The sequence below is a fragment of the Crocodylus siamensis genome, chromosome 7, assembly GCF_052110815.1.
Source record: "Crocodylus siamensis isolate JL-2025a chromosome 7, ASM5211081v1, whole genome shotgun sequence".
NCBI lineage: Eukaryota > Metazoa > Chordata > Crocodylia > Crocodylidae > Crocodylus > Crocodylus siamensis.
Genome location: NC_143401.1, coordinates 66,431,533 through 66,443,999, shown reverse-complemented (window position 1 = coordinate 66,443,999; position 12,467 = coordinate 66,431,533). Strand labels below are relative to the sequence as shown.

Here is a 12,467-nt window from a genome sequence, read left to right as displayed (position 1 = left end):
GACCTATGATGATCATGACATTCTATAGCTGACAATTTGAGGATGTTCCCACAAATTGGTAATGAAGGAGGTGCTATGAAGGCGACAACTGTCTGTATGACCCACTAGGTGGCAGAAAAAAAAAAGGTGTAATTGGTAGCACAGCTGAATGCTGCCCTGGATAACTGGACCTTGGAGCCCCTCTGCAAATTGGACCAAGTATTAGATAGCAGGTTTGGTAACCAAAAATAAGAACAAACATAATTATTAAGGACCTATGAAAACTCTGATTTATGGGATCTGCATGATTTATTCTATGGAATACCAGGAAATATTTTAATTCTGGCATTTCCCAGTTTTGAAGTGTTTGATTCCTAGTAATCATGCCTATGTATACACAAGTAGTTAAAATATTTTTTTTCTTATTTTTACTTTTCTTCTACAAATTTCACTGTATTCGATTTTGGCTATTTAAAATTAAGAAGGGATCTCACCTGAAAAAGGAAAACCATGCTAAAAGCTTAAAAAGTCTGTTGTATTCCTGCTGTTTTATTTTTACACAGTTAACTAATTAAGGTACTAATCATGTAGTACTCTGGCATGGACAAAGGATACAGCTCCAACCAATCGGAATTCAGAGTAGTTTTCACATTTAAAGCTGCTAAACCAATGACAGTGTGAATCCTTGTGATATGTAAACATACCTGCAAAAATATCAAAATTATTTTCATGTTTATCCATAATAAACCATTTCCCCAAAGCACATAATTGTGTCTTATTCTTCCATATTTTTATTATGATGGGTGCAGACAGAAGTGACATTTTTTGCGCAATCTAGCCCCTGAAAGAGCTCTACATCCATGTCATAACATGTTCACAGCTGCAGAGTGCTTTTAAAATGTCCAGTTGTGTGAAAAATAAACCCTGGACAAATCAGCTTGTGTTCCCTCCAACATTTTTCCACACAGGGGGTGGGGAGAGCAGTGGGAGCTCCCACTTGTTGAATGGCAAGGGGGGGTGGGGAAGAGCCCCTTTGCTTTATGGGCCCCCCCCCCAGCTACCTTGGGTTGGGCAAGAGGGCTCAATTTCACCCATCCCTGCACCTTCGCAGCTCTGGCCATTCAGCAGCCAGGAGCTCCCTTGTTCTCCCTCCCTCCCCTGCCGAATGCACAAGAGCTTGGGGCTGGGGGGGGGGGGCAGGGGGAGAAAGGGGTGGTTTGGCAACCTCCTTCAGGGCTTCTGGAGTGCTCCCACCTGCTGGTCAGGGTCAGTGCAGGCTGGCTGCAGCCCCCTCCCTGACCCAACAGGCAAAGCTGGGAGGAAGGAGGGGCCCAACTCACAGCACTTATATAAAGCCTGTTAGTGAGGCCTTAATGTCTGCCTGCACCCACAGAAAAATATGGTTACCAAGGAGGTCACCAAGGCCAACCTTAAGCTCAGGCCAAGAACATCCCTATCTAACTTACACATAAACTTCTCGTGAGGGAGATCGCACATCCTTTGCAAGTGTATGTCTACATACGCATTCATGCTAGATACTATCCTCCTTTTCCATCATCAGTATTACTAGATAGCCTTGGAGAATGTTGCCACACATTCGGCAACACACGTCACAAGACATATTATCACAAAAGGCAAAGCTGATAGCAATGCCAGTGAAAGGTGCATCACAACAAACAAACAGATATGTCCCAGACCAGTGATAACCTCCATTGCAATGATATCCATTGAACTGAAAGCAATTACAACAATGGCAAGCCCACAATACAGGCAGCTTGAACCACCTCCAAAATAAAAAATTCCTAGGTGTAAATCAACTGGATCAAAACTGCATTAATACGAAGACAGCAGATTTAATTGTTCAGTTAGGAACAGCGTACAAATCCATTTCCATGTTCCTCTCATATCCTCTTCATTTGGAAAGAGTTTTAATTTCATGTTCTTGCTTTAGAAAAATCATCTGGAAATGATATACTTGGCTAATCCATCCCGTTCTAGAGCCTTCCAGACCCTCACATACTTTCTTATCCCTGTTCAGTGATCCATTTCTGAAGAAAACATGATTGAAAAATTCTGCTGTAAATACAGTGAATGCATGTACACTAGCAGTGGAACTTATATTAACAAGCACTTGAAATGGACTCTCATGTAGGCACCTCCATCAGACTACTAAAGCTTAATAAATTCATAGACATTAGGGCTGGAAGGGACCTCGGAAGATCATCGAGTCCAGCCCCCTGCCCAAAGGGCAGGAAGTCAGCTGGGGTCATAGGATCCCAGCAAGATAAGCATCCAAATTTGTCTTGAAGACGTTCAATGTAGGTGCTTGAATCACCTCCGATGGCAGGCTATCCCAGACCTTGGGGGCTCGGACAGTAAAGAAATTCTTCCTTATGTCCAGCCTGAAACGGTCCTGCAGGTGTTTGTGATCGTTCGACCTCGTCATCCCTTGGGGCGCTCCGGTGAATCAAACTTTCTCCCAGATACTGGTGGTCACCCCTGATAAACTTATAGGTGGCCATCAGATCACCCCTGAGCCTGCGCTTTTCCAGGCTAAAGAGCCCCATGGCTCTCAGCCTGTCATCGTAAGGTCTGTTTTCCTGACCTCTGATCATGTGTGTGGCTCTTCTCTGGACTCTCACAAGCTTCTCCACATCCTTTTTGAATGGTGGGGCCCAAAACTGGACACAGTACTTCAGCTGCGGCCTCACCAAAACCGAGTACAAGGGGAGAATGACATCCTGCGATCTGCTTGAGAAGCATTTATGGATGCTCGCTTTACTAGCCGTAGCGTTGCATTGAAGGCTTATGCTCATCTTGTGGTCAATGATGATCCCCCAAGTCTCTTACACAGTAAATGATTACTGAAAATCTGAACCATTTATATTTGGACCACTGCAAAAATCAGCAGTTTTCCACCCTGCTGGGCACAACAAAATTTCAGCCACATGTTCTTACATAGCTCAGTAAATCTATGCAACCACTGCCCTCCCTCCCCAAACAGCTACAGTGGAGGACCCAACAAAGGCAGACAATGCGAGATAAAGAAGAAAGCAGCTAATGGACATTGTGAGCAAATACCAGGAATGGATTAACATTACTCTGGTCATATTGGACTGAATTAGATTTAAGGTGACCCAAGCCCCAAAGAATTAATTTCACTGCCTTCACTCTACATTCTATAACTTGCCCTGATCAGAGTTTACTGAACTCTCTAATGCAGTGATCCTTAATTGGGGTGATGCAGCACACAGGTGCCACAACATCCTTAGAAGGGTGCCACCAGATGAGGAGATAAGCAAGATGTAAGGAGATAAGCAGATAAGTGCAGGGTCACGCTGTCTTTATCTGCTCTCTCCCAAGCTTGGCCCCATCTGCAAGGAGGTAATATATAAATTAGTTTTTTAAATGGGCCACCACTCAGTTCAAAAAACTTCTGGAGGGGCACCTTGAGACTCAAAAGCTTTGTAACCACTGGTCTAATGTGATAAACCAGTGAAAAGAAGTTTCAACTCTTCCAACGCACTTGAACTCTCTTAATGAATGCCAGCTTCTTACAGGTCTTCATCCAATATCTAGGCCTGAAGTTTTTCATATTTTTTTTAAATGACCAACATCACAGCTGTAGTTTTTGCTCCTTTGCTATTGCAACTAAAAACTGCTATTGGTCATTATTTCCATCTCCATCCACAACTCTCACAAAATGACCCACCTCTCTGCCCCCATTGCTCTAGCTCAGACATGCTCCCTGAATAGAAACCATTAATGTAAAGGCTTAAGATAATGCTTCAATTAATTTGTTTTGATTTTTAAATTAATTAATTTTAAAAGCTTAACTATGACGACTCACCATAGTCTGGGTGAAAGATCTGGCGAATCAGGAGAAGAAACCATTCTTTTGTCAGACCACCCATATCAAGTCCAGCCTCCCCTACAAATGTAACTTTCAACTTCTTTTTTAAATCTGCTGTCTTCCTTGTCAGCTATTAAAAAAAATAAAGAACTGCATTTGATCAATGTTATTACATTATATATAAAATATAATATATACATCTACATATAAGTAGAAAATTTTTTGGATAATACATTTTCATCGCTATAGCTATTTATATTTTTTATTTTACACACATTTACTAAATTCTAATTCATGCATTAAACCTACATGCAACAAACTGCCTGGTTTGGGAAACGAAGGAAACCACAATTCCTACTCCCATCAGCTGACCCCAGCTCTTCTGGGCTTGGATGCTATCTTATTGACATTCAAAGAGCTCTCTCAGAGTTCTCAGTCCTGGAAATGGAAGAACCGTCTCCTCCCACTATCCTGCAGGCCTAACCAATTTGTTCTTCTGGGGAGGAAATTTCCTGCAGAATACAAATGACTGGTGAACTGAGGGTTTTTCCCACTTTCCTGTCAAAACTTGAGAGTTGTTTGGTAGATAAGACATGGACCAGAACATCACAACTTTTGGCTATTGTTCCATATAACATACCAAGCAACAGACTAGGTTTGGTAAAACCATAAGCACAGAATCCAGTAACTTTCTGGAAAAATTTGGTTTCATTAGGAAACCTGCTCTTTCTATTCCTTCATCATTGGTAGAGTATCCATATGGGAAACTCTTAGCAATTGTCTGCATCCCCCAAGTGACTTAGGTTAGACCTCTGGTAGTGGTGTTGTCAACCACGTAGGTAGCCTAGTTAGCTTGAAGATAGGATAAGTGACAGTGTCACCCAAAGATGCCAGTTAACCTGTTTAAAGTACTATGCAGTCAGCTACACTGTTTCCACTTAAAGCAGCAGCCTACCCAGAGCAGCACAGCGTGTTGCAGGGCACTGCTGCTGGGGATATTTACTATGAAGACATGGCTTTAGAGAGATCCAGCAAAGGGTGTTTGACTCTTGTTGTTATGACAAATTCATGTCATTCTACACTGAAGCATTTCTTCCTTGATAGGACTGAAGTACCATCTACTTGAGAATTTAACTCTTTTAACAAAGCTGTGGCCTACTACCTAATACCCTAGTGGGCAGCAGGGCTGTGTGAAACAGCACCAGTTTGTTTCTACTTCTATTTTGCTGTTTCAACAGGACAGTGTTTCATTTAGAGTTTCATTTAGTTTCAAAGTGCTGTTCCGTTTTGTTTTGTCTAAACCGTTTTGCTCTTTCGACGTTTCGACCGCAGGCTATAATGGGGAAGCACAAAACTACCTATAACTTAGTCAATTTTGGCAGATTTGGATGAAAACAGTAGGGCTGGTAGCTCCGTCTGAGGGCATGAAGCCTGCCAAGTTTCAAGGAGATAGGTGCAGGGGTCTCTGGGAAACTGCACCTCAAACTGCTGACAAGCAAAACTCGTGACATCTGTGAGTGAGTGAGTGAGTGAGTGTGTTAAGGTCTGCCCTCACCGGCGCTGGGGCCTCTACATGACAGTAGTGTGCCCCAATGAGGTTTCCTCCTCCCCTACAGCCTCAGACCGATCCACCACTTTAAATAACAGCAGGTAAAATAATAACTAGTGAGGAACAGCACAGTAGCACCAGCAGCATCTCAGGCAGTCAAACTGACAGAGCTTTTCTTTCCTGTCCTGAAGGAGCTTCTTTTCCAGTGTGTGTTAAGGCATGCCCTCACTGTGTCCTTTCCCCCCCCTTCCCCCTCCCTCTCCTTACTTTCCATTCCCCTGCAGGCAAGCCCATCTTCAGCTTTGAAACTCGAAACAGTTTGAAACTTTCAAAATGTTTGGACTGCCCTCATTTTGTTTTGAGGCTGTTTTGAAGCTCTTTGTTTCATTTTGATTTAGCTGTTTCAGGCTTGAAACAAGTCAAAACAGCGTTGAAACAAGACAGCCAGGGAAATTTCACACAGCCCTAGTGGGCAGGTGTTTTCATCCATGTTTCTCCACATGGGCGGCTTTATGAAAGGTTTTGTTATATCTTCCTCAGATTACAGCTTTTCACAATTAGCCAAAGGCATTAGTATGACCCAACAACTTTCTTCTAATAATGAGAAAAGACATTAAACCAGCAAGAATGCAGCATGGGTTATAACAGCTCCTGCGTTCCATTTATTCATACAGCGGTAAGTTTCTATTGTAACAAGTTTTTTTTTCTCTTTGTATATTTGCATAACTTGATCTGAACCCCAATTTTATTCTTCTAAAGATTGCTTCAAATATTTGAAATATATGAAAAAAAGCGTCTTTTATTTCCTTCAAAACAGAGAGAATGGCCAATGCAAAGGGAGAGTCCATTGCACTTCTGTGTTATGACAGCAGAAATGGAGAAAAAGCAGCAGAAGTGAAATAATATCTAAGGACGCAGGCATTTATATTTATAAGTACATTAATAATAAGGGTAAATTACTATAGAAGAATCTTAAAATTTGATGAGTTAACAAATGTTAACTATTTAATGACTGTCTTGAAATTTTCTTTCACCTTTTTATCGTTTACAATTATTTTTCAAAGCCAACCAACTATTTTTAGGTTTTGAGGAAGATCAGGGAACAAGATGTGATTAATGCTGATTAACAAGGTTTGGCTGACTGAAAAGAAACAGACACATATGTTTCTCTTCCCAATGCTACTCAAAATAATCTGCTGTTTAGAAATGAAAGAAACACACACAGGGATCAGTTAAAAATTTGAATAACTATTTAGGAAAATAAAGCTTAAAGCTTAAACTAATTAAAAACTGTGAAAAGAAAAGGCAGTGAAGGAAAAAGAAATTCAAAATATAGAGAGATAGATTAGAAAAAGTTGAAGCTACTACTGTGGAACAATAGAACTAGATTCTCATGCAGCATACTTCACCCTTATATAAAGATTTAGTATAATGCAATATGATCAACAGGGATCCTGGTTGTCTCTACTAAAAATAAAATAAATAAATAAATAAAATTGCAAATGATCTGATTACTGCCCTCACCCCAAAATCTGTGTTTTTCTGCGATTAAAATATAATTCCACTATATGTATAGGTATCAGCTGAACACAATGTTTTATTGTTATATTTACAATTTTACAGCAATTTGGAAGCCTACCAGTGCCTCAATCACTATAATAAAATTAATTCTATATATTTTGGTGTTTGATTTTGTTTTTTTCATCATGGAAAAATCAGAGCCCTTTTGCCCCCTTTGCTCACCAGGATGTGGGTTCAGCTGTGGCTGTCCCTCCCCACTGCTTTGTGGTGTTGAGAAGGCCAGATATGCTAGTGCCCTGCCCATGCCACTGCCCCTCATTCCCCACCTACTGCCCCCTTGACTCTGCTGGTGCCCCTCACTCTCCCTACCCACTGCCCCATGGACCCTGTCAGGGCTCCTCACGCCCCACCCAATGCCCCACCCCACCCAGCCCTGCCAGAGGGGGACCCCAGTCGCCAGGGCTCTAGGGCCAGGGACCCAGGTCTGCAGCCCGCTGCCCCCCCAGTAGTGCCCAAACCCCAGCTGCTCCCTATGGGAGGCAGCAGCTGCTGCAGCCTGAGCAGGGAGTGGAGCACAGAGCCTGGCTCCCCCTCCCCCGTGGGCAGTACAACCAGAGTGGAGCCCGTGGGGGACTGGATGTGGGCTGCTCTCTGTAGGCTTGGGACTTCCTGCTTTGCCGCCCTCTCCGTTGGCACCTCCATGGCCCAGCAGGTGGGACCCGGCACAGCAGGGTCACTGATGTGAGCCCCACACTGCCATGGCATGGTGCCCCCCACCCACCTGGCACCAGCAGGGAATACAACTTCATAATACCACCTCCTCTACTGCCTGGCAGGTAGGGGGCGCTTTGCCATGGTGGCGCAGGGCTCCGGGCTGCAGCACTGAGCTTCCGCACCCTGCTCTGGCCTACTGGGCTGGGTCCTGCCTCTTAGGCCGCAGAGGCCCCCAGGGCAAGGGAACTAGGGCAGGGAGCTGAGGCACCCACCCCTGCCCTGTGCAAAACCTAGGAGGCATGTGTCCCCCAAGCCCTACCCAGGACTATGCAGAGCAGCAGGGAGCCAGCCCCCCCATCACCCCCAGATGAGTCGCCTGCAGCTCCACCCTGCTTCCAGCCCATGTCCAGCAGCCGTGCATTCCAGCCCTGGGCCTCAGGCCCCATGCACCACCCCAGCTAGGCAGCAGTCCCAGGCACCAACCCCAGCCCTACTCAACCCCCTTCCTTACTATGGGGGCCTCTTCCATGCTTCCCACCACCTTATGTGCAAGGAGCTGTGGGAGGTGCTATTCAGACTGCCACGTGCATATGTATGTGCACACATGTACATGGCATCTCCTGCCTCACTGCCCTTCTCCTGCTCCCCTCAGCTCCTTGCAAGCTGGAACTCTGCCAGCCTGCAAGAAACCCATCGTTTCCCACATTTTTTCCTCAAACAGAAAATCCAGGTTTTACTACGTTTTTCTGTGGTGAACGGAAAACCCAGATCCCTAATGATGAATAATTAAGCTAAATTTAGATAGTATGCAAGTACATATGTCTATACAGGGTTTGCCTACATGTGACATTATACAGGAATACCATGACAAAAAGTGAAGCTCAGGATATTATCTCAAAATCTTCTGCATTATTACTTTTGCAATACAATACTTTAATTACAAATACCACATAACAATAACGAGAATTCACAGCTCTCATTATAAAAGCTTTCAATATAATCTATCATTTGAACTGAAAAGGCAGAGTTACTTTACAACAAACCACTCTTCATTTACATCCTCTGTACCTCATCAAGTGAGTCACTAACAAGGTGTGTTCTCCTCACTTTCACATTTAGGAATAACATATTCATGTCGGGTTTCTGCCTGCGAGAGACTTTGTCCACAAGACTTTGCTATATAGAATTTAAAAAAAAAGAAAAAAGTTTTACACACAAATTTGCTTTAAAAAACTTCAGAAAAGCAGACTGGCATTAATTAAATGCATGGAATCTTTGCTTTAGAGTAGCAGTGAAATAAATATCAGCTTCTAAAATGTCAGTTGTTTGGTCAAAAGCAATGACAAAAGTTTCTCAGAGAGGTTCTTTTTAGGGATGGAAATCAACAGAAAATATTTTCTAAAGCAGTCTACACTCACTACATATTTAACACTGTGTGATGTAACATTGAAATAATCTTAATAAGAAGAGTAAATAACAGGTATTGGTTGTGCTGTGTTGTGGAACAATCCATAAAATCCTCTTCCTCCCCTCTCCTCAATGAATAGAACTTTTGAGTAGGTCCAACCAAGGGCTGCATGTGTTGCTGTGGCTTAAAGCACTGATCAGCATTAGCAATATGGTGCAATTGGGATTTGATTCCCAGTCTCACAATCATGCCTCCTGCCAGGCACAGATCAGATCCCAAATATGCTTTTAACTGAATGTCTGTCAATTACTTTAGTTAAAGATAAGGGGTGCATCTAGACATGCGCTTTACTGAGGAGCTGACTAATTAGCTTTGCAGTAAAGCATCACCATCTACATATGCAGTGGTATTCAGGTGCAGTATATTAACTAACTCCACTGTAGGATGGTACTGTCCAGGACAAGTACTATCCTACAGTGGGGTAGTTAAACGCACCAAAACCCATGTGTAAAGTGACTGGGGCTTGCTGGGGCATGAGGGTGCTACAGTTTGGAGGCTGCCTGCTAGTTAGCAGCACACTGTTGCACTCTTCTCATGCCCCAGCCAGCTCCTCTGCAGTACACTGAGCCAGGGCGGAGCAGCCCCAGGCTGACAGGCTGATCCTCCAGGACTCCTGACAGACTAGGGCTGCTCTGCCTCAGCTTAACATGCTGTGGTACCGGGTGCCTGTGTAAATGCTGCACCCGAGAGAAAAAACTTTGGTGCGAAATGCACTGTAGTTTATTGCTATGTGCTAATTGCTTGTGTAGATGCATCCAAGGACTAGTAAAACAGTTAAATTTATTTTCCCAGTTAAATTTGTTAAATTTCAGAGATAACAAATATTTCTATGGAATTATTAGTAAATTAAACTGTATAACATTGTAGTGATTGTGAAAAAGACATTTATCCCAAAGACTTACACGTGCTATGCTTATCATCTGCTGTTCTGAGTCCCTCTGAATAATAACTTTTTTTGCTGCTATAGAAATGATGAATGGGTACTGACAGAAGGAAAACCTACGTAATAAAATAGATAGAAAGTTAAACACAACATTTCTTTAAGAATTCAGGAAAAGAATTCTATGCTATAAATTCTGCAAAAGTTCAACCAATTCAGTATTATGTTGGTAAACCAGACAGATATCCTGTCTCTCAACGAGAACCTGAAATCTTAATTTCATTGTACAACTTGAATAAGATGCAAAAAATGAATACAATACTGAAATAACTTAGATTAAGTTTTCTTCCATTTAAATAACCAGAAGTGATCATCAGGGATCTCGTTATCTCTGATAAAAAGTCCCCAGTTTTCAGATTTAAAAAGTAACCCAGAATCCACATTTACCTTGATTAAAATGAAGCACCACTAATATCTCTCTCTATATTAGTGGTGTTTCACTGTAATCATAGAAAAATGTGGATTTGGGGTTACTTTTTTTTAGTCCGAAAACTGGGGATTTTTTTTTAATCAGGGAAAACCAGGATCCCTGGTGATTATATATAGAACCTAGAGGAGTCCGATTTACAGAGATGATAGTAAGAGTTCTCTTGCAAGTCTCCAAGCATGTTAGGATTTACACATGTGCACAGCTTCATGCATTGAAAATAATCCAAAGGACTACACTGAAAGTAATGACAAGGTATAAAATTAAACATGCAGTTGAAATTTTGCAGGATCAGAGGCAAATACCGAAGAGATGCATGTAGCATCTGAAAGTTTATTTGATACAATGGTCACAGTAAAACGCTAATCAGGTACAGAATACACCTTCATATAAATGCATACACCGCCAACAAATCTGCTAATTCTGCTAGACGTCTTATCACAAGTACACGAAAAAGGGAGGAAGCAATGTATGCACCCCTGAATGTATAGGCAGACAAAACTCTTGGGGTATAGGTGACATCTTTTATTAGACCAACTAAATACTAGCAAAAAAAAAAAAAGTCTCTCTTTGCAAGCTTTCAGGCCCAAACACCCTTCTTCAGGCAAAGGAGAATTCAAAGATTGTAAAATTTCTCCCCATAATGTAGGGGTGGGCAAAATACAGCCTGCAGGCCAGATTCAGCCCGCTAAGCCATTCTATCCGGCCCATGGGGCCCCCTAAAAAAATTTAGAAAATTAATATTTATTTGTCCTTGGTTCCTGTCAAAGATGACAGGAGCCAGGGGTAGTAGGACCCAGGGGATCAGGGGGTAAGGCACCTGTCAAGCAGCAGGGCTACCCATGTGGCCCCCAACAGCTTGCCAAAACTGGGTAAGCGGTGCTCCGCCCAAAATAACTGCCCGCCCCTGCCATAATGTGCGAATCTCCATAATAATTTTCTACCCTGTTACATAGATCATATTAAGAAATATCCAATTAGTATAAAATACAAGTCTATGTTGGTAATAGAAAATAATAAAAGCATATTATAACTTTTATGTTATCTCATTCACATGCATAGTAGAATCCTTGCCCCACTCAAGCCATAGCGAAACATCCAATGATTTCACTGGGACCAGGATTTCAACCAAAATGTTTAAACAACTTTTTGAGGAATAATACAATACTTACCAAAAAACTCCCAAACACCCAAAAAACCAAAAGAAGATAGGGTGCTTTCTTTTTTTTTTTTTTTTTTTAAATTCAACACTGAACAAAATACATCATCTACTTTTCTCACTTACCTGTGAGAATTTCCATAGCACTGCCAGTTATGATATTCTTCCATTAGATCAATATGATCCAGTGTGGAATTGTAGAAATCCGTATATGAAATAATAGGAGGACTAGCTAAACTATTTGCAGCATCTGCAATCCAAATATATGGAACCAATATTATGAACTCTCCCAAAATACCGTCTCTAATGAGACAATGTTGAAGACAAATCAAATGTGTGTGGAAACTCACTTATCAAAAATTACCTAGCAAAACAGTAAAGCTTATTTCAACACTACCCATAGTGGTATTACTACCTCATTATAAAAAAATGTTGTGTCATCCCATCAGTGGTTTAAATATATATAGTAAAAGAATAGTAAGTTTAGACACTGAAGTTGCTTTCTTGTGCTGATTGCAGGCACATCTCTAGTTTAAGGAAAGATGGCATGTTAAGGATATACTTTTAAATTTAATTTTTTGGTATTTAGAAAGCTTCAACAGATTTTATCATTAAACTTAAAAAACAACAAGCTCAGGCTTACGAACGGAGACTTATTTTTATAACAGACACCAAAATCCCACAGTAATTTTCTCTGTTTCCTTTTCTTGTGCACATGAGAGAGGGTACAGGCAGTCCATGACTTAAAGACATTTCGAGTTACAACGAACAGCACTTACGAAGTTTATAAATTGACAACCTGTTTCAACTTTCTGATGTCAGTTTCGACTTCACAATGTTTGATCTAAGGCCACGCC

At 41.8% G+C, this 12,467-nt stretch overlaps 1 protein-coding gene across 2 annotated transcripts in view; it reads right to left on the bottom strand.

Moving 5' to 3' along the window:
- The window catches only part of HECTD2 (HECT domain E3 ubiquitin protein ligase 2), a 72,552-nt gene that overhangs the window by 24,655 nt on the left and 35,430 nt on the right, over nucleotides 1-12,467 (bottom strand). For both annotated transcript variants that reach the window (XM_090057253.1, XM_090057252.1), the window contains exons 10-14: nucleotides 11,737-11,860; nucleotides 9,987-10,083; nucleotides 8,685-8,792; nucleotides 3,830-3,962; nucleotides 595-683 (exon numbers count right to left, since the gene is read on the bottom strand). In XM_090057253.1, the coding sequence (XP_089913379.1) occupies nucleotides 595-683; nucleotides 3,830-3,962; nucleotides 8,685-8,792; nucleotides 9,987-10,083; nucleotides 11,737-11,860 (551 nt within the window). The remainder of the gene's footprint in view (nucleotides 1-594; nucleotides 684-3,829; nucleotides 3,963-8,684; nucleotides 8,793-9,986; nucleotides 10,084-11,736; nucleotides 11,861-12,467) is intronic.